The 23676-nt window shown below is 29.2% G+C and overlaps 2 protein-coding genes across 2 annotated transcripts; both read left to right on the forward strand.

The window, feature by feature from the left end:
- Positions 1–19594: 19594 nt before the first annotated feature.
- LOC139906343 (endoplasmic reticulum aminopeptidase 1-like) lies at positions 19595–20659 on the forward strand. The gene is made up of 4 exons (XM_071891118.1): positions 19595–19640; positions 19732–20111; positions 20172–20330; positions 20389–20659. The coding sequence occupies exons 1-4, from the start codon at positions 19638–19640 to the stop codon at positions 20642–20644; spliced, it is 798 nt and encodes a 265-aa protein (XP_071747219.1). The 5' UTR covers positions 19595–19637; the 3' UTR covers positions 20645–20659.
- A 745-nt stretch (positions 20660–21404) lies between these two features.
- Positions 21405–23460, forward strand: LOC121124392 (aminopeptidase Ey). The gene is made up of 9 exons (XM_040719547.2): positions 21405–21469; positions 21526–21688; positions 21748–21943; positions 22174–22448; positions 22505–22713; positions 22762–22911; positions 22963–23082; positions 23155–23230; positions 23287–23460. The coding sequence occupies exons 1-9, from the start codon at positions 21405–21407 to the stop codon at positions 23458–23460; spliced, it is 1428 nt and encodes a 475-aa protein (XP_040575481.2).
- The last annotated feature ends 216 nt before the right edge of the window (positions 23461–23676 follow it).

Below are 23676 nucleotides of genomic sequence, written 5' to 3' on the forward strand. Positions count from 1 at the left end.
TTGAAATCTGAATTCAAACACCTCTTGAGATGAATGATCAAGCTAGAAGAATCTTACTTCGATTCCCTCGATCTTTCTTTTACGGGGAATGGCGTCATGAAAATTGGTATTGACATTGGAGAAAATATAGGGATAATGTTGACTATTTGCTTGTACACCCCCATAAAAATGGGATCACTACAAAATGTAACAAAAATCCTTTCTAACTACAGCTTTTTCTTTAAATTATACATTGAATATTTTTTAATAATATAAGCCATGATATTCCACCTCACTATGTATTATGAATTAGTTTTTTAATTATCTTACATTTAAATTGTGGATTGCTTTAAGGGTAAAATATGACTTTGAACGATAATAGCCACGAGTTGCTATAATCCCGGATATTTTAGAGTTCATATTGTCTTCGATTCCTTTGTTCAAAATTCATCCACCCCCTAATTTTTCCCCTCTGTAATTTATATATATTCCAAAATATAAAATTATCTTTGATATTTTTATTTTAAATTAATAGGATTTTTCTGTAAATTATGAGAAACATAGTTGGACTATAAGAATCCAGCAACTTTACGTTGATCATAAACTCATTTATGGACGAAATAGAGCACAGCTCATAGATTATGGCTTATGTTTCGTTGGTCCTGCCATGGAAAATATACATTGCCCATTAGAATTAACTCAAAAAGAGAGAGTCACTTCCTTGCAACACATGTTTTTAACATTTAAAACCATTATGGGATAAACTTTTTCACAACACTACAAATCAATTTACATGGAATTTTATAGGATTGTATATTTATTAACCCTACTAAGTGTTCATGGCATTAATGGACTCGTCCAATTTACAATACAGTTGACTATAACCAAATAGAATCTATTACTGCAAAGGTGAAAGTTTAGTTAAGCATAAAGGTAGTTAGATATATTTGTTTATTAGGAAATTATCTATGAGTTATTTTTGAGCAATATCCACACTGAAACCGTTGGAACTATAATGTCGAAGACGAATAGCTCTGAGCCTCTAACCATACCATTAAAAAATATCGCGTTTAGAAGGACTCGACTCCTACTCCACTGTACATCGGGATCTCATATCCATGAAATAATCCCTTAATATGAGCATTATTATGTCTCGGGTCAGCATATTCAGTCTGGATTATGTAAGATTGTCACTTGCTATTCCTGAACTTCTCTTCCCACTTCAGAGGACAATCTACCTTGACAAATATTACAATTTGGTTTTACCTTTTCAACAATATAATATTTATTAATAAAGAAAAAATGTATTTAATTTTTCTACGACTTCCATTTCCTGTGTACTTCCGAATCGTTTAAGACGAATGTCATCCTTCATTTCTGAAGCTCAGGTTATGAGGCAAAATATATTTTATAAATGTAAAATCGGATGAACATACAAGACCACCTCGATCTATTAAATTGATAAATGCAGCTCCCTGTCTAATATGGTTCAGATTATTATCATCAATTTGGAAATTAACTTTAGGAACACTTGTCAACTTAATGAGGAAATTAATGCAATGTTCGCAATTGAGGCTTTATGATATATTTCTAGCAATATATCCAGCCACAAAGTAAAGTAAAGCGTCGTCTTTATCAATTGGTTCTAATAAATTTTCAGCGATAACTCCAAGAACCTTTACAAATTGGCTTTGCTCAAGTATAGTATGTCGTTCAATACATTCGTTTATGCACATAAAATTCATTTTTGAGAACTTTACCAATGATTTTCATCTAATAATCTGTTCAACCACTAAAAACTGGTGGACACTTAGGTTATAATTAATTTCCATCATTTTTCTTTTACTAAGTATTCTACAATTTTAGGCGAACAATCCGTTGTTTTCCTTACACAAAGCATCGTTTCTCTAGAAACGCATTTGTTTTTACCCATAGCCTCCCATTCATTTACCCAATTTGAAATATCATACAAAAAGGTCCTATTTTCATCATGAAGTCTTATAATCTTGCTTTTTAATCCCTACGTAAGGTTTTTCTAGCATTCATAATATTCCACAATCATCTTTATATATACATATTTATTTACTTTTTTTTTTTTTACATATATTTACATTAAACAGATCTAATTTTAATATTCTATAATTTTATAATAAAAAACAATTCCCACTTATTAATTTAAAGTTGTAAAAATATATTTTTTATAGTACTAATGTACATACATATTTTAAACATTTAGAAGAATTTAAACAGGAAGAAGCTGGCAGAAAAAAATAAGAAAGCGTACAAAAATAAGCCTTGATATCAAATACTTCACGTATTCCATCTTTTGCTCGCTCCTGCATACTATTCAAGAGAGTTTAAAGTATAATATTTACCTCTGTGAGTAAAGATCACGGTTAGAGATCTTCCGTAGAGTTGGAAAAAGTACAACAGATGTAGATAAACAATCACGGCCAATCGGCAAATCACTCCTCTCGGTCGACTGTTTAAACAAGCGATTTATTACTTCTAGCATTCACTCAAATTAAGCAATTTTGGCTACTTTAAAAACACTTAACAGATAATCCATTCTCAATTGGATGAGTGATAAGGAGGGGGAGGAAACTCCCCCATCTTTTTCCTCGGTCGTTGCTAAAAACATCTCCATCATGTTTCATGGAGAAATAATAAATACCCCCAGATCGAAGAAATTTCAGAACGCCCTTCGATTCCGTACTTGCCAAAAGCTTCCTTATGGTCTTTATATAAAACTAACAAACTACAAAATGTCTCAAATGTGTAAATATGTAGAATTAGGAATTTTTTTAAATAGGATTACTTCATGCTTTGAAAAATAATATAAAAGCCTTCTTCTTTGAATATTTTAGTTTCCCCCTGCGAAATGTCGCTATGTATATTTATAATGTTCCATAAATATTAAATTGGTTATTTGTACGTACCTACATACAATATGAAAAGCTATAACTCAAGAGGCAAAACAAAGACCGCATGATCAATATTTGTACTAGGCACGTAGAATATTTCCATTGTTGTATATTAAAACGGTTTGATTTTCAACTTTTTTAGAATTTCGATTACGGTTAATGCAAAAAAGTTGTGATATGGTATAAGAATTACTATTGCAAAATTGCATTGTCCTAGTAGGTCATCTTTGGGTTGCAGATCTCGATCAAAAGTTGAAAAAGTTAAAAACTTATTGTAATATTTTGATTCAGGATTGTTCAAAATTCATATAATTGTTTAGAAATTTTTATTGGTATTTCCTTTTTTTTAAATACATCATTAATTATTATGAAAAGGTACGGAATTTCAGCTATAAGTCTTATTCAAATTCTACATAAACAAAATAAAAACAAGATTTTTGCTCAGCTAATACAACTAGAAACAAATGATATTAATTTTGAATAAGATATTAATTATTCAAGTCAATAACAAAAACGTATGTAAAAACTTATATTTATTTTTTTGTTTTAGTAGTATATCGTAAGCTGATTACGTGTCTGTAATTGTTTACTTTGTATCAAATAGGGTATTTAAAATTTGAAATTTTTGAATATTTTTACCCTTTTTTTTTATGTTTGAGGCAACATTTCAATGTGGAAAAGATCTATCATTCACATAATGCTTAATTTGATTGTAAATATGTACTGATATTTTATAAACAATCTTACAGTCCAGAGAAAATGTATTTTCAAGGTTAAAAGACACCATATTTCAATTGTTTGTTAGAAAAGGAATATTGCCTTGATTTTTTCATTGGTTTTACAGCAAATGAACATTTTTGAAGTGTAAATATTTAAGGTTTCATTTTTTTAAATGGTTCTGCAAGATCTAGTTCAACTCTAATATTTATAAGTTTTTACTAATAGGAATTGAATATGCAATTTAAAAGATTTTTGAAAAAGTAAAATTTTTGTTAACTTGTGTTATTTACGTATAAAAAAATATATTTTGCTTAAATCAAATTAAATAGAGATAGGTTAGTTTTTTCGAACCAAATCCATACAACAATGTGGGTTTTGTATCTTTAGATTGCATTTTCTCAGGATTGGAGGATCATAGATAAAATATAATTTCTTATTTAAAATTAACAGAACATTTAGCAGAAAAACAATTTACTTTTATCAATATAAATGACAAAACACTATCAAGCACTTCAAGAATTGGATATAGAACTCAAAATATCTCATTTCTTGTCCAGTGTTGTTAATGTATAATAGTGATTTAAAATAAGTCTAAAATAGAACTTTAAATTCTAAAAATTTATTTGTTTGTAGAAAGTGCTTTAATTTGCAATTCAAAAGTTGTTCTTATTTTATTTTCCCAGAATGACATAATTATTCTTTAATTCTTGAATAAGGCACATCTATATTTCAGGCAAAATTCGTTTCCATCCAAATAAGTAGAGTTGAGTAGTTTTTAATAAATAAAAAAAGACTGCGATGAGAAGGCGAGAGTGAGACGTATGTTACCCTAGAATTAAGAACCTTTCTAATATGAGCTGCTTCTATGTGGTTTTAGATGGAGAAATTGAATTAATACAAAAAAAGAAGAACCTTCAACTGTTAAAATAACATTTGTGCATGGAAAATATTATGATAAAATTTAAATTCATAAATATTCTTATTTTATTATTCATTTTTAAATCAATTAACAGCAAAGATATGTGAGAATTCTTAGCTCAGAGGGAGATGTTAACATCACCACGACCTATTAAATAATGAAAAAAGAAAAGAAGAAAAAGCAGATGCTCTATTTTCAGTCGACAACAGTTGAGGAAATGAAATTTCATTCTTCAGATTACCAATTCCAAACAAACGGGCGAACTAAAAAATGTACCCGATTTTTATCAATAACAATATCCTTTTAAATATTTATCTAAACATGTACGTGTGCTGAGAGTAGAATTGAAGATCAACATCAGAGTAAATCTTGCGAATGTTTTATATATTTCCTTCTCCCCCTCCCTCCTTTGTCACAGCTGATTTTAGCTGATCTAAATAGAACCATTGTCGGGAGGTTAATGTGGTTGGTTATTGATAGTCGTTGTTGGATGCAGAGTAAAATTAAGGAACGACATTGGAGACATTCATGCCCATGACATTGCTAGATGCAAAGTGAGATTAATGTAGATTTTAAATGTCATTTTATTTCGTATCATGGCCGTTGCTAGAATTTTTCTTTGGATGGGAGTACTTTTTGAAATTTTGTTGACAATTTTAGCAAAAATAAGTTCTAAATTAATAACAAATTTGACAAAGTATAAAATTAAAAAAGTTACAAATTGGCAATACAAAAATTTTACAGTAATTTTTTTAGAACAAACAAAATTTGGTCGAAAAAACATATAGTCATAACAGTTTTTTTTCTCAATTTAACTTTTTTATTTTTTTTAGGGATACAAATCTGGATATTAAAAAATCTAGATTTCAAATTTCACAACTTCGTTACCTACATTTTTTTTAATCAAAAAAGTATTTTATTATAAAATAATAACAAAACGCGTTAGGCTTTATAGGTAGATCCAGACATTACTTATTTTTCCATGAACTTGGAACCATAAAAATCCAGAGCATGAGGACTTGAACTGGATCTGAACACGGAAAAGTTGGACTCAAATACAGCTTTGAGTATTGTATATTTAATTATAATAAGCATTTACTATTTAGAATGAGTAATTACTAATTAATAATTGTTTATGGAATATGAAAATGAAGATGCAAAATAATTAATGGGAATTATAAATATATATAAAAACGAGTATAATATTAAAAATTTATCTTAATACTTGGTTTCTTATATTGGTTCTATTGATGATATTTTCTACTAAAATTGTAGTGTCCTAATTCATCTGTACACATTTAAGTTGTGCATTCAAATTTCCCTATAACAGACGTTTTATATGCCATGAACGGATAACATTATCCTTTTTGATTTATTGATTGCATCAATTTTTCAACCATACCATTGAGACTAAATTGAAGTGTTTGGCGCATTTATCAATCGTTATCGATCTTCAGAATTAAGAAACAAAATCAGAGATTTGAGTGTTGGTTACTTTGAGACTCCATTGACTTTGTGATGTGGTAACGAGAAGGAATGGCTTTACCAGTATAAAGTTATATTACTTTTACAACATTTGGATGACTATTAGTGTATTTGCTAGTTTTTAAAGTTGACCAAATTCAAAATTATCATGGATCATGAGATGTGTTTAGGTGTTGGTAATGATTTCCTAAATTATTTTTTTCTGTGCCATCAAAAACCGTTACTCTCCATACGGTCAAAGTTACAGTGTTCCCGAAGTACTTCAAAATGAAATCAATTTTAAAAAAGAAAAAATATTATTATGCTTAGGGCATAATAAAAGAAAAACTTATAAAATATTTTTTTTGTATTTGCTAGTAATTTTTTTTGACTTTATAATGTAGTCGGTTTTGTAAGTAAAAACTCATGAAGTATCTTTTGACGGCATACAAATATAATTAAATAATTATGGATTTTCCATTTATTTAGCTATTTATATGATTAAATTTTTTCAAAAACAAGATGCAAATGGTAATAAATATACATCGTTTTTAAACCTTTTAATAATCAGTAAATTAACTTATGAAATAAGACTTTTGAAAATTTTCATTCAACTTTGATGTTGAGTGATTTGTGACAATTAAATTTTTTGTGTCTTATCTCTTTATCATATTTTTTCTAGGATTCCCTCGTCGTCAAATTTAAAAAATAGTGAACCCTCTAATGACTATCAATATAAAGTGGGACATTGTAGGACTCATGCATCTTGTGCATATCCGATATAACATTATAAGCATCAGGAGTTGATTCAATTCTTTTAATGAAGCTTCCAATTATTATTTTCAATACGAAATTTTTAACATGCTGTTGAAAATCGAATTTTCTCAAATCTGTTCTCCCAAAATCAAAAACGCCACAAAACAAAATTCTGGAAGCCTTGCCCTAAATCTAAACTTTCTATCTTTCATTATTGGTAAAAAAAGAATTAAAATTAATATTTATATATCACAATCATATAATAAAATTGAATATTTTTTAACGTTAAATAATTAAATATAATTGTTAGATAAATTACATAGATAATATTTCGTATAAAATATGTTCAAATTTTCTGTAAGATAATTTTTGAATTTTACGTAAAAAAAATTCTTAGAATCAATATAAGTTTATTCATAATTTAACTTACTGAATATAGTTTGTTTTTTTTTTGTTGTTTTTTTTGGTCTTGATGATGACGAAGGAATTGTTCTTTGATGTACAACATAACATTGAATGCAATTTATGGTAATGACAATTTTATAATTATGAGGCTAATATGTTTTTAACAATTAGAGGAAAAGGAAATTTGATATTGTAATATCAAAGAGCCATATTGTCAACTATTCCCATGCCTTTATTTGAAAGCAATACCATTTTAGGACACTAATAATCTAGGACTGGATAATTTACTTATCAGAATAGGAAGAGGGAAAAGGGAAGAAGAAGATTCAGTGAAAACAAAAGCTAGTGTTCTTTAGTTTTCTGTAAGAATTGGTGTCTCCACATTCTAGTTTATTGACAATAAGAGCTGCTTTGGCGCTAAAAAGAGCAAAAAGTATTGTCCGATTTTCAGAGCTTTTTCGTTTTATTTTGCAGGAAATCCAGCAAAAAATATTGATCTAAGGTATTTACGTTTTCCTCCTCCACATTAATAGAAAAAAGTTTTAGTAAAAAGGAAACCAATGGGCACTTGACAAAAGTATGCAAGATATTGTTAAAAAAACTTTCACAATATTTAGCAGGATCGTAGAAAACAATACAGTTTATCAAAATCTAGAATCTCATATCATTCTTTATAGAACTGCCCAAATTTGAGAGATAGACTCGGGTTTTATTCTGTATTACAGCTATTCTAATTATGGCAAATCTAATTATGTCTTTCATTCCACTTTCTAATTCTTTTTCTTCTCTTTCAGGATCATCTACTGGAGCTTGTGACAAAGCATCTACAATAATATGGTTTTTTCTTTTCTTCCATGATACTTTGAACTCGTAATGTTGAAGGCACATTCTAAACTTTTGTACTTTGGCGTTTCCGACTTGGTTTAAAGATTAGTTATTGAATATAGTAGAAAGAAAAGGATGATTGGCTATTACTTCAAAGTGCGGTAGTCCACTAAGGTAAATTTGACATTTATTTAATGGCCCACTTGATGGCAAGGGCTTCTAACTCAATCATCGCATATCTTGATTCTGTTTCAGTGATCAATCTCGAACTACATTCAATTACTTTCCATATTTCTCCATGCCGGTATATTAAAATGAATCCAAGACCTTTGGTTCTTGATGTGTCTGTCTCTAAACGTGTTTCTCTCAAGGGATCAAACTGTGCAAACAAGTAAGGAGAACAGTTTTGAAACAAACTAGGAATGGCGTCATTTTTTAATCTTCTAATTGTCAATTTTAAACCTTTCCCCTTCTACATTCGGGAACTATCGGAATCTATCTATTCTGTCAAGAAATCTTAATCGTGAAAATGTAAATAACAAATTATAATTGTATAAAATGTTTCAGAGAAATTTGTCTAATCTCCAGGAACTGAGCATCTACTCGGCATGTTCGTTAGCTCCACCAAAAAAGCTTCTTTAACACTCAAAAGATGGGGACTTATTAAAAGACACCTTGCAATTTGTAGCTTTAGCTACATAGATTTTTAGTAGTGTTCTTCTTTTATAAGTTATATGATGGTCTTCATTAATGTTCTAAATATGTACTTTTATTATTAGTCAAGTTTTTAACAATTTATTTCTGCATTTGTCCACCTTTAATATGATTAGCGTTTACCGTATTTTTTAGTCGTTATGATTAGTCAGAGGTCTTATTTGTGTAATGTAACTACTCATTGAATCTATTTGACCAACGACATACTCCTATTATTCAAATATATTCCTCATCATACATTGGGGATCTTATTACAATTATGATTTTTTATTTTTAAAAATACATTCATACTGTGTATATTTGTGTTAATGTCTTCGCTATGTAAAAACGTGTAATCATTCAAGTATGATTACCCATTAGTTCATTATTTTATTTTTATAATTATTATATAATTGACTTTAAATGTTTTTAATTAAAATTGAAAGGAGTTACTTTATCAGATTGCATTGAAAAGATTATAATTTATTTGTCAAACAAACTTGAAAAACTATAATTAAACACTCAATAAATTATTTAAAATCTGTTATCACTGTTCATTCTCTAATTCATTTATGGGGGGGATGCTTTAGATTGGTCGTCTCTCGTCCAGGATTACAAATCCGTCTTTTATTATCGATTTGTGAAGACCCATTTAAATTACCTGGAGGTCCAGCTAAGAAAACAAATTGATCTTTATCTTTTACATCAGTTTTATTACGTGTAATGTATTCGTGATTCCTCCCCCCTTCTTCTCTTCTTTTATTTTCTTGTATATATATATGTGTTTAAAGTACAGTGTTTTACCTAGTATAAATAGTCTTGTATTTTATGTATTTATTAAAATAGGTTTTTGTATTGATGAGAATACAGATGTTCCTTTAAACAAGTATTGTATTATTCCTCCACGCCTTTCCATCTCCTCACTTCTCTTGGGCGTCCTGGATCTCTTCACCTTTAAACAGTTTGTGTCTCCTCAACCTCGTCAAGACACAACATTACGTGACATCAGCATTGTTGATGACGGTCATTTGGGGTGGGGTTCTTAACAACCAATTTTCATAACGAAGAATTTCTTTTTTCACAAATAATATAACTTCTTACTTTTATATTTTTTTTGGTCAAACACGCAATTGAAAAGGATAAAATCTAATTTTCTCTCACTCCATATAAATAACGTACTCCTTAAATAAGTGTGTGTACATATATTTGGGGCCTCTAATCTTTATTAATTTTTCATGGTTGTGAGCGATCAGGAAAAAAAATTGCAATCAGAAATATTAGGCGATATAACGATAAGGACCATTTGCAATCAGCGATCTGATGAATTTAATTGCGATCATATTCAAATATACAATTTCTTTAAACCTATATGTAAATTTTTTAATTAAATAAACAATTTATAAACATTTTTCAAATGTATTTATTTCATGTATTCTTTTTCATAAATACACAAACTAATAAGTTATTCTATACTGATGCTCCGTTTCGAAAAAAAAAAAAAACAGGAATACAATCACTTGTAGATCCCTCGTCGTTTATATTATTATATATGTAGGCTTTTTATTATTTATATGAATAATAAAATATTACTAAGCAATACTATAACAATCTAACGAATAAAATACAATGTAGACTTAGATATTACAAATATATTTTAAAAATGGAGAAGAAATAGTATATGACGATGAAAGTTTAAGAATACATACGAGATATAAAGCAATTGTTATGATTGACTTATTTTACAAACTAACAGAATATTTCGGGTCTTTTTCCCCGTTTCTATTCGGATGAAAGGTTGCGTGATACAATAAATATAACGACGTGTAGGATTTATGAGCTCTTATTTTTTTGACCGAAATGAGCAACAAAAAGTGCTAAAATTTTGGAAAATGAGGACCGTAAAAATCAAAATTGAGCAATTTGTATTTAAAGAAAAATGCAAATTTTAAAAGAAAAGTATAAAGTAACAAGTGTTGTTTGCTATAATTTTTGACAAATTTATAGCTATTATATATTTAAATCAAGATTTTATAAATATTTTCTTCTCTTAATTTTTTGCATTTGATCCCTAACGGTAGTTTTGAAGATGCATAAATGCCGTTCAACGTCCATATTTTTAGTTGGGGTCAATTTGAAGTTGGCAAAATCTTCCAGAGTCTTGTTAGACGGAGGCATCTCATCATCACAACCACTGATTGTACATCCAAACTTTTAACTAAATGGCAGATCAGGATTTCTGTGAATGAAAGAAGTTATTTTTCTCTAAAGTAGTTTCCATTTTTTTTTTTTTTTTTTTTTTGTGAAATGGTTCTAATCCTTTTTTCGGATTCAGAAAACATATTCAGAATCTCTTACTTGAGTTTTTCTTCTTTTTCAAGATTTGTAATAGTTTACGGTAAACATGACAAATTAGCTTTGATGAATAGCTTCGAAGGGTGAATCTTCAAGAAATTTTTGGCAATTCACTCAATTGACATACAATTTTCTCTAATTCTTCAAAGTAGGTTGGGTCGTAGATGGTAGAATATACCGATGACTCATACCAGATTCAAGTTAAATTGCGTAATATTCAATCAGAGTTAAGAAAAATTTGGGGCAACAGTATGTTTGAGGGGGATTATACAAATGTCCTTTTCAGGCAAATTTCCTTCTTCTCATTAGATATTGTCGGTATCTCGCTCCTCACATTTCCGATCATCATGTAATCACAAACCGGTATCACTCTGGTTGATACGACTAAAAGTTTATTTAATGGACATGGATTTTTTCCACGTTATTGGCTCGTTTATATTTAAATAGTTCCGAATACAAACTTGCAAAAATATTTAATAGTTTTGTTAAAAAGGAACTTTTTAGTATATTGAGAAAATTTACTTTTACTCTAAGTTCATAAAAAGACTGTTAGAGCCCAATAATTGGAAATTCATAATGAGATTTGAAATAGATATTTTTATAAAAATATATACAACATTTATGTAACAGTGGTCCCTTCAAGCATTGTATATTATCCTCTCTGCCCCTTGATAGCCCACTAGTATCTATGTATTTGATCAAAGAAAATTAAGACCATGCATCCTTTTTTGCACCTCCTAGCCTGTTTGATCAAGGACATCGACAAACTCAAAAAAAAATGTTGTGCTAAAGTTATAATTTAAATATTCTTGTTGTTGTGTATTGACGAGATTGAGGAGACACAAACTATTTATACAAAGGAATCCAGGAGGACCGAGAGAATTGAGGAAAGGAAAGCCTTGGAGGATAACACAACACTTGTTTAATAGGAACAATTATATTCTTATTAATGTAAAACACTCCTCTGATGTATACAAATAATACATAGTTATTTATACATAAAAAGAGGTAAAGACAGTACTTTACAAAGATATGTATATATATACAAGACAATACGAGAAATAAGAGAATAAGAGGAAAGGAGACACGAATACATTACACTTGTAAAAAAATTAATCTTTTTACTGGAATATTAACCATTATATATATTTGTGATGAGGGAAAGAGGATTTGAAAGGAAGGATCTCGTGAGTGTACTAAAAAGGTCAGTATGTAATTATTAAAGATTGAACATTACACATACTGAGACATTGTCCTATAAGTGTATACGGAACATTTTTAAAATCACATAACCTACTCATATGAAAAAAGACTACAGTCCTATTAGTCCGGTCCTAATCAATTTGTCAGTCCGAGCAAGGTTAATAGAAATACAATGTTATACCATAAGGCATATACGACTGATGTTTGACTTCTACCACACTTTTTAATATTGACATCATAGTGACTAAGTGCTTGCATGTTTTGTCAAAATCTTTCTTTCCTTCACAGCAGTCGGTACGATACATCAAATTGAAAAATCTAGCTATAGTGACGTCCTAGAGAATCATAGGTTGCATGTTTTGTCAGAAACTGCCTGTCTTGCACAGCAGTTGGTACAATACATCAAATTGAAAATTCTAGCTAGCACAATTACATGATGGTCAAGCCTAAAGCATTAAGCCAAGTAGCGCTTCGAGGGCCAAAGTCATGAATAGCTCTGAAAAATGTCTTGGTCAAAATTTACTTTTATGTACAATGGGGGTATTATTATTTCTAGGATTTCGAAGAATCATTTCCTGTTCTCTCGTCAATGATTCAATTCGTTTATTGTTAGTTCAGTATTTGTTGTAAACTTTTTATGTAAACACGGAACAATTAAGGAGAAAGAATTGGCATTATACAACGAAGAAAGATCGTCCAGTGTTTGGTATAATGTCGAAGAGGAATAGCTCTGACCCTCTAACCATACCATTAAAAAATATCGCGTTTAGAAGGACTCGACTCCTACTCCACTGTACATCGGGATCTCATATCAATGAAATAATCCCTTAATATGAGCATTATTATGTCTTGGGTCAGCATATTCAGTCTGGATTATGTAAGATTGTCACTTGCTATTCCTGAACTTCTCTCCCCACTTCAGAGGACAATCTACCTTGACAAATATTACAATTTGGTTTTACCTTTTCAACAATATAATATTTATTAATAAAGAAAAAATGTATTTAATTTTTCTAAGACTTCCATTTCCTGTGTACTTCCGAATCGTTTAAGACGAATGTCATCCTTCATTTCTGAAGCTCAGGTTATGAGGCAAACTACATTTTATAAATGTAAAATCGGATGGACATACAAGACCACCTCGATCTATTCAATTGATAAATGCATCTCCCCTGTCTAATATGGTTCAGATTATTATCATCAATTTGGAAATTAACTTTAGGAACACTTATCAACTTAATGAGGAAATTAATGCAATGTTCGCAATTGAGGCTTTGTGATATATTTCTAGCAATATATCCAGCCACAAAGTAAAGTAAAGCGTCGTCTTTATCAATTGGTTCTAATAAATTTTCAGCGATAACTCCAAGAACCTTTACAAATTGGCTTTGCTCAAGTATAGTATGTCGTTCAATGCATTCGTTTATGCACATAAAATTCATTTTTGAGAACTTTACCAATGATTTTCATCTAATAATCTGTTCAACCACTAAAAACTGGTGGACACTTAGGTTATAATTAATTTCCATCATTTTTCTTTTACTAAGTATTCTACAATTTTAGGCAAACAATCCGTTGTTTTCCTTACACAAAGCATCGTTTCTCTAGAAACGCATTTGTCGCATGAGTTGTCTACGAGTGTAATAGAGTGAGTCCTTTAGTAAGAGTGATTGAAGTGAAATTTAAAGAATAACTATAACTCTGGATGTCAGAAACTGATTGGGTAGTGTCCACCGATCCGAATCTTCCCAGGGATTTTAAGGTGGAGGTCATCATCAGTAAAGTGCCGGTTATAATGTATTCTTGCAAATGTAACATGAAATCCATATCAACATATTTTGGAAGGTGTTATCGAGAAGGAACTCCACGTTTTAGCTAATTTTTCCAACAATGGTCCTTAGTAAAGACTTTCAGGTACTTGTATAAAAAAAATGAAAAAAGCTTTGATTTTTATTCTTGTATTTACTATTATTGCTTTTTCTTTAGCCCATATCAGATATGTGTAAGGACTGTGTTATTTTCAGTCAGAATATTTGTTTGTTTTTGTTCGTCATAATTATAAATAAAAGGCTTTCAAAAAAAAAAAAGGAATTCTTCTGCTTTATATAAAACAAAAATTAAGACCTTAAAATTTAAAAAAATATTCTCGCTGCATGTTGATATTTGCATGTATCTTTGCACATTTTTTTATAAGGAGATAGAGTAGGTTTACCCGGTGTTACTGAGGACATTCAGATATTAAAATTAATTCTGAACTCTTCTGCTTTTTTAACGGAGAATATTATGTATAGTGAAGAAAATACTCTCCTTTCTTCATCTTTCATATTACTGTCAGAAATCCTTTGTCAAAATTTCTCAATTTATTTTTTCTTCTCTAAATCTTATAATCTCCTTTTAAAAAAAGTGTTCAAAGATACATTTAAAAAAAAAATCATTCTTAAAATTTCACGTTCTTTATTTATATTTATATGAGCTAGTCGTTTGTTACCAAAAAAATGTTTTTGTTAAAGAAATCCTACTTTAACGCCACCATGGCCGTAAAGATTTTAAATTTAATTTCTTTTTTGCTGATATTGAATTGTAAAAAGTCTAAATTTATGCAAGGATTCCGGATTTATGGCATGTGGCCTTTATAGTTTTTGGGATCCAAGCCTTTAGAAGAATCCAAATTTTAACAGCATAAGAAATATAAGAAACAAAGAATAGAATTGAATCAAGTCCTGATGCTTCTAAGGTTATGTCGAATATTAACAAGATGCATGCTCCTGCAATCTCCCACTCCATATTGATAGTAATCCAAATATTATCAGATTCATGGGACTTTGTACTGGCAATGTAATTCTTCCTCACTACGCCATCACATAGTCAATGGAGTCCCAAAGTAATGAATTTTTTTCAAAGATTAAGAAAGAACTTGCAGGAAATTATAATCTTCTTGTCTGAGATGAAACTACGATCATTGACCGCAGTGTTGATCGGTTGGTCTTATTCAATAAATTCGGAAGATTTTTAGAAGACTGACAAAATTAAAAATTACAATTATTCAAGTCAAAAGTCTGAACAACGTTTTGGGATCCGATTTCTGTGGTGAAAGACAAAAGGTTTTCATTATCATTGGTAACAACTTATTGTATAAGAACACATTTCAAAAACCTTAATCAAGTTTTTGATGTTGCATGTCACCAGTTTCGCTCATGGTATGAACAGAACAGCAACGCTCTGTCCTAATTACTTCGAAAATACGAGCACTAATATCTCAAAAGTAAAGATTTTGTTTCTTAATTCTGATGATAGAAAGTGGTTGATTTCTACGCCAAGCACTTCAATTCAGTCTCAATGGTATGAATGATAACAGTGATGCAATCAATTAATCAACCACGTATAGGGAAATATAGGGAAACTGGTATGCACAGCATAAATGTGTACTAATGCATGAGCCTGCTGCACATTTTCGTCGGGGGTTTCCTCAATAAAACCTACATAGCACAATCAATATATGAAACCAAATATTAAGATATAATACTATATTCGTATGTTATCTTACTAAATTCATAATTATACTCAGTAATTTTGTATCTTGATTACAAATCCTCTTCATATTCCATAAATAATTATTAATAACTCATTCTGAACAGTAAATACTAAATATATATTTTTTTTTAAAGAGTAAAGATCCAATACTTAGAGCTGTATTTGACTCCACTTTTTCAGTGTTAAGGTAATTCTGAGTAATCATACTCTGGGTCTTTCTGGTTCCGAGTCTTCAAGCTCCTGTTTTTGTTTTTTGGTTCCGAGTACATGTCATCATGCTCCAGTTCGATGGAAAAATCAGCAATGTCTTGATCTATGTATAGTCCCGTCTAATACAATATATCCTTTCCCACAAATTATTCCCTAGTCTTTCACAACATTTATTTATTTTTGGACTCCAATAACTTTAAGTTGGCGTAGTGAGGATAAAGATCAAAGGAAAAAAAGACTAATGATTACAGCCTCAGAGTAGTGAAAAGGTCATTATACTGCAAGTCCACGTCGAATCTCAAGTAATGTACAAGTTTTTGAATATTTTTATCGAGTCTTCAGATTACATTCAAGCCAATTTAAAACCCATAACTATAAAATAGGTTCCAGAGTGGTACAGCTTTTTCTGAATCCACAATATGATAGCTTTGGAATCCAAGATAAGATTCAAAACTTAGCCATGGATTCCAAGTCAAGTCTCGAGTCTTTGATTGTAAGATCTTCTTTTTTATTTATTTTTTTGTATCATTGTAATCGTGAATATTTACTTGATATTTATATAACTATGTATTATTGAGTCAATTTATTGTGAAAAATAAAGATATATTGACATAAAAAAAGAGTTATTGACCCCATAAAAAATAATTTCAATATCCCATGATGTACTCCACGTATATCTTATAAAACATAAGTGTTGCGTCATGGAGTATTATGACCAATAGAAATTGGACACATAATATATATGTATAGGTGTTTCTTTCTTGATTTTTTTTTCTGCAAATCCATTGATATTTTTCTCCTTCAGTCCTTTTTTCTATATTTATACAAAAAAAAATACAAAAAAAAATAGAAAGCACTTGTTTAGAGTACTATATCCAATAATTAAATATACAAAATACAAATACATAAAGTATTCGGACGAAAATGTATGCCTTCTAAGAAGAAGTATCCACTGGGAATGGGCTGGAGGGGCTGTCGACCTCCCCCCCTCCCAAAAAAAAATCCAAATTTCCAACAAATTTATTTCTAAAGAATTTAATTTTCTATGATTAGCAATAGGTTTTTGAAAAGACACATCAAAAAATTTAATTTTTGAAATGTTATTTGAAAAGCTGTGGATTTTTGGAAATTTTTTTCAGAAAATTTTATATTTGAAATTTTTCCCCGCATAATTTAATTTTTGTAAATAGCTATGGATTTTTAAACGTTTAAAAAAAATGCAAGGAAATTGTATCGAAGTAATATTACTCACACTTTAAAGTACTCCCTTGGGGGATGGAACAAAAAAAAGTGTTTAGATATTTGTCATAGATAATATTAAGCACATTTATAATGTATTATCATTCATCATGAAGTTTGTACAAAATACGTTTAATTTTCCTCCAGTGCTGTTTTCCTAGTACCGAAAAAAATATAATTTTACTAACATATTCATTAGAGGATTTTATTAATGTACTCATTCTTTTACACTACAGACTCTTGTTGAATCTAAAATTGTCTGAACAGATGTGGAAATCGATTTTGCCAATGTCTTTAATATTATGTTAGACGAATATTTCATAAAAATTCTGTATGAAAAAGATTTGGAGATTTTAACGTTTGAATGATTCAACTGGTATATTGATTAAATATACAATCACCAATTCGAATAGTTTCTTGGAAATAAGGGTGTTTGTCAGGGAGATCCTCTAATTCCAATAATTATTAATTTTTGACTTGATGGACTAATACAAGACATGGATCACAATGAAAGACTTTTAGTTGACACATTCCAATGCTTAGGTTATGAGTACAACTTGACAGTGATATTTTGTCGGACTCCGTAAAAACAATTAAAAACACTTTTGGGATATTAAATTCATGCTTAAAAATATCTGGTCTGATGTTGAATCAAGATATAGTTGAAATTATCAGTCCTTATAAATAGTTACCACCTGGAAAAACTTGGACTCATTTTACATATAAATCAACGTTATTCAGCTTGGGATCCTGGGTAGGGGAAGATAATTGCCAAAAAAATGGGGAAGAGTATTAAAAGAGAATTAGGGTAACTACTTTTAATTTTTCTTCTTTCAATAAAAGTATTTCAATTATAGTATTGCTAAAGAAATTACATAACTCGAAAATTCCTACTTGAAACTTCATACAAAAAAAATATATAAACAACCAATTCCTTGAACTCCTGGGTATGGATTCTGTTAATCTATATAAATTTGTGAATTTCTATCGGGTAAGATAGCTATGGCAATACAACAACTTTTGGACAGTTCATCTGAATGAATTTTCCAAACTAACCCAATTGGAATTTTAGCCAAGCAAATGTATGTATACTATTAATGTTATATTCCAAGGGTATTCAAAAGGGACGTCCACAGGGGGTGAGTTGGAGAATGGTAACCTCCTCCCCCTCCCCCCAAAAAAAAATTAAGGAATCTTTGCTTTTTTACTAGAGTTTTTTCGTGATGAATGTAAATTATGCCGCAGAGGAAAAAATTTAATATTTGAACTTTTTTGTGAAAAGCTATAGATTTTTGAAATTTTTTTCCAATAAATTTAATAATTATCTTTTTTCCAAACAATTTTATTTTCTGTGTATGGCTGTGGATTTTGAAATTTTTTTACCATGAATTTAATTTTTGAAATTTTTTTCTTAGAAATATAATATTTGATATTAAATTTTATATTTTTTTTTACTTAAAAATTTATTATTTGAACTTAATATTTTAAAATTTTTTTTACTACAAATCTATTATTTGAAATCAAAAAAATTTTTCGAAAAAAAAAATTTTCTGTTTAGAACTATGGATTTTTTTTTTTTTAAAAATTTTTTTACTACAAATCTATTATTTGAAATCAAAAAAAAATTTTTCAAAAAAAATAATTTTCTGTTTAGAACTATGGATTTTTAAAATTTTTTTTACTACAAATCTATTATTTGAAATCAAAAAAATTTTTCAAAAAAAATAATTTTCTGTTTAGAACTATGGATTTTTAAAATTTTTGTCAAAATATTTTTATTTTTTGTGACTAGTTACTCATGTTTGAAAGTTTTTCAACAAATTTTAATTACGGAAAATTTTTTCAAAAAAATTCAAAAACCAAATCCCTGCACACAAATATAACCCTGTGGATTTACCTAGATAATGCTACTGAACTTGACAGATTCCCAATGGATAAAATGGCTAGTGTATTTTATTTGTCTATATAATCGTCTAATAATTTTCTGTTAGTAGCTATGAATATTTGAATTTCGTAAATTATATTTTTTTAAACCAAAATTCAAATATTTATAGCTACTAACAGAAAATTATTTTTCCACGAAAGTACTAATACACAACTCAACGAAAAATGTTAGAAATGGGAGAAGACTAAATTGCCACGGGTGTACAACTAGCCCAATTATTCTCTAACAAAGAGTTCCACGCCACTTAAAACTTATAAAAATGATTCATAATTAATACAATATCGCTAATAATTCAATATGTTACAAAGAGTGTTTTGAAACTAATACACTTGTTTGAAAATATATTTTTGTATATAAAAAATGGAAATATATACAGTATAATATATTTGGTCTGCTAATAAGGGGCAAAATGAATATGTACAAACTTTATTTTCTTAAACTCTTGTTTTTTGGAGCTCTTTTTAAGGAGTCAATGGTAACTATGATCTTATCTCATTTGTTTTTGTTTGTATGCATATTTCCATAAGATGACTGTTTGTATTTACTGTTTTTTACTCTTCATATAGTCCGAAGTAGTTCGTCTACCTAAACATTTGGAGCCAAAACATTACGACTTAACCATAATTCCAGATTTTGATTCTGCTGAATTTTCTTTCAAAGGACATGTTGTAATTCAATTTAGATGTCTAGAAGACAGTAATAACATCACATTGCATTCAAAAGGACTCAAAATTACAAATTCTACATTAGTCAACGGATCTATAGGAATATCGATAGAAGATGAAGAAGTTGTAAAAAAAACTGAGGACAAGTCTATTGAAGTATCAAGTATATTGGTTTTCAAAACGAAAGAAGTATTAATGAAAGGCTCGATGTATAATTTATCTATTGAATATGATTCCGACAACGAAGAAAATCGTTTTTATGCCGGAGAATATGATAATGAGTAAAATTTAGAATAAAACGACTTTTGTAGTCTTATTAAATATTTTATTTCTCTTTGTAGGAAATTTTACTATACCATGATCAAATTAATGTATGCTAGAACCGTCTTCCCTTGTTTTGATGAACCTGAATTCAAAGCAATATTTAGTCTTACATTAGGACGGAAACCTGAAATGAATTCTGTTTCAAATATGCCAATCGAAACCAAGGGCATTCATATGTAATTGAAGAACAATCAATTCATGCGTTGTATTTTTATATTTATTTGTTTTAATTAGATCCAAGTACAATGAGTTGGTATTTGACAAATTTTATGAAACCCCAAATATGAGTACGTACTCAATGGCATTTTATGTATCTGAATTATCAAGCAAAGGACCAGTTCAAAAGCCCTCTGCTAATTTCACAATGTGGGGACAAGAAAAAATTTTAGGCGACGACAACAAGATGTTAGAGAAAGCTGCAGATACCTATGAAAAATTACAACAATACCTAAATGTTTCATTGCCAATTAAAAAAACAGGTAATAATTAAATTGACTGAAACAATTTTCTCTAATTTTTTTGTCACTATAAATAAGCAAATCTTCAATGTAATCATTTAATTAGTGTTTTCTTCAAAAAGATATCTTTTATCATGAATAGATAATATGGTTGAAAGGGTTAAGTAATTAAGAAAAAATTCATTGATCAATTTTACGTAAGGTTTTTTTTTTCTTTAAAATTGTAATACATATACCTAATAAATTATTATTTTAAACTTTGTTATATTATTAAATTTTTTTACAAAATGTGTTTGTATATTAATAGGATTTGGTTGTGGCTGGTTTTGATTATTTTGAATATACATGGGGACAAATCAATTTTCACGATGACGAAATGTATATTGGGAAGAAAATTTCACCATACTCCAATGAGCTGAATATAATTAATATGGGACTTAGGTTAGGTCATCAATGGTTCGGTGAGTCGCCATGAATCATTTTAATTGTTTGTCATATGAAGATATAGTGTATAAAAACAATGTCATATAATTTATCATCCCAGGAAATCTTGTAACTCCGTCTTGGTGGTCTGATCTATGGCTGAATGAGGGGACATCGACATTATTTTCTTACTTTGTTCTCGAGAATGAAATTGAAAACATATGGCAAAAATTTAGCTATGATGTATTTCAAAATATGTTGAGGAGAGATTCAAATGTAAAAGATCCGTTGAGAAATAAAAACAGTGATGTGGTAATCTCTCGTCATTATTTCCCTATTTTAACCAAAAAAGGTGCATGCCTAGTCAGAATGATAAATAAGACCTTTGGTGAACATGTGTTTAAGAAAGGATTCCAGGAATACTTAAATAATTTGTAAGTTTTGTTAGGAGACCAATAAACTACTAGTATTGAGGGCGTATCATTTTCAGTTCGCTTAAAAATGTTCAACAAGAGGATTTATGGAATTCTCTTCAAAAATTTGTGAAGGATATAGATGTAAAAAGTGTTATGGATGAATGGACAACCCAAGCTGGTTATCCTCTTGTTACAGTGAGAGTCCACGAAAAAGGCAGGTGCATGGCCATCATACAGGTATATGTTAAAGACTTCTTTCCTATTTTAATGCATTCTTAAACATAATGTCCATGTAGAAACAATTCCTTGATACTAAAGAATATAACTCTACACAACTCTGGAAGATTCCTTTAAGCTACAAACTGATAAATATCACGGACCAAACATTTGTAGGCTCCAATCTAACGCATATTGACAATGTTACAACTACAAAGATCCATGATCATTTAATTGGACAAAACACTATTGTTATCGCCAATTATGAGATCTTAGGTAATCTATACAACTAATTAGATAACTTTATAATTTGTGTAAAACTATTGATTTTTTAGAGCCTATAACCACTAAATCAATATTATTAACAAGTTTATTTAGGTTTATTATTAATCTTATTTATTTATTTTAAAATTATTTCTTATTGATTGGTTCTTTAATAAATAAATAAAATGAAAATTTATATAAATTTCAAGCTAATAATTTACCTTTTTTTTTACTTTCAATAGGATTTTTTCGTGTTAATTATGACAAAAAAAATTGGGATAAAATCATAAAGCAACTTCACTTCGGGCATGAAATAATTGATGTACTTAATCGAGCACAGTTGATAGATGATAGCTTCAGCTTAGTTGGACCTGCTATTGAAGAATATACATTAACTATGAGAATTAGCTCTTATTTAGTAAAGGAGGAGCAGCCACTTCCCTGGGAAACATTTTTTAAACATTTACTCCTATTTTATGGAAATATTATTCGCTACAACCAAGAATCTTCCTTTATGGTATTTTATAGACTTTAATACTTAATAACTCTGCTAATTTTTATTAATTTTGGAAGCTATTTTTGGGTAATTTGACGAGCCCAATATACAAATCAGTTGACTATAGCCAATTGGAAAATATTACTTCAAGTATGAAGTTTGACCTTAACGTAAATGTAGCTACATGGGCTTGTTTATCTGGAAATCCTGCATGTAACCAATGGGCAATAGAAACTTTTAATCAATGGAGAAATGCCATTGAATCTGGCAAACCACCAAGACAAATGTAAAGACAATTAATTTTTTTTTCTTTAATATTTTTTTTTTTTTTCAGAATCGTAGATTCGTTTCTCCCTATTGTCGCTTGTTCTGCAATAGCAGCAGCAGATAATGATACATTAGATTTTTTACTGCAACATGAAGACACAATTTATGTAATTGAGGATGCAATTTCATGTGTTCAAACTGAAGAACAAGTCTATAGGTAGAGAGATACATAAAATGCTTTTTAATATAATATAAATCTGTTTCTCAGGATTTTGGAGCATACAAAAGATCAATTATTATATTTCTTTCAAGTTTTACGACAAAACTATGTCGGAAGGGAAGTGATGCGCAATGTGCTTCGAAATATCACCACTGATAGGGGAACATTGTACGTAAATCTTGTTCCTAATTACTTATTCGAACATGGTTCATTAATTTTTATTATAATATCTTTTATTAGATTAGGAAAATATGAAATCTACCAACATTTAACATTTGCCTTGGAAAATTCAAAAAATGAACAAGAATTTAATAAGGTATATAATAATATCATAGATTTTTATGTATTTATACCCTTTGTTTTTCATATTAGACTGAAAGATTATTTTTGAGCATTGTTGATTGGCCTCAGATTACAAACAGCACATATGATCCTGTGTTTGAAATTAAGTCTCTTGAGAAATATATAGAAAATAAAAAAATTAATTGGAAAACGAAGGTAGAAATTGAGGAGAAAGTGATTCAAGCTCTTCAAAACAATGAATAAATAAAATATTGTTGCTTAATATTATATTAATCTTTCATCATCATTAATCTATATATTAAATGCTAATGGGTGTGTGTGTGTTTTTCCTGTAATCACAACCAAACCAATGAATGGATTTAGCTAAAATTTGCATGTAGGTTCTTAAAGCTGAAGAAATGGTTTTTGTGATTTAATTTCTTAATATCCCGTGCATCGCCGAAAAAACCTACTCTAGTT

The sequence above is a fragment of the Lepeophtheirus salmonis genome, chromosome 9, assembly GCF_016086655.4.
Source record: "Lepeophtheirus salmonis chromosome 9, UVic_Lsal_1.4, whole genome shotgun sequence".
Taxonomy (NCBI): Eukaryota; Metazoa; Arthropoda; class Copepoda; order Siphonostomatoida; family Caligidae; genus Lepeophtheirus; species Lepeophtheirus salmonis.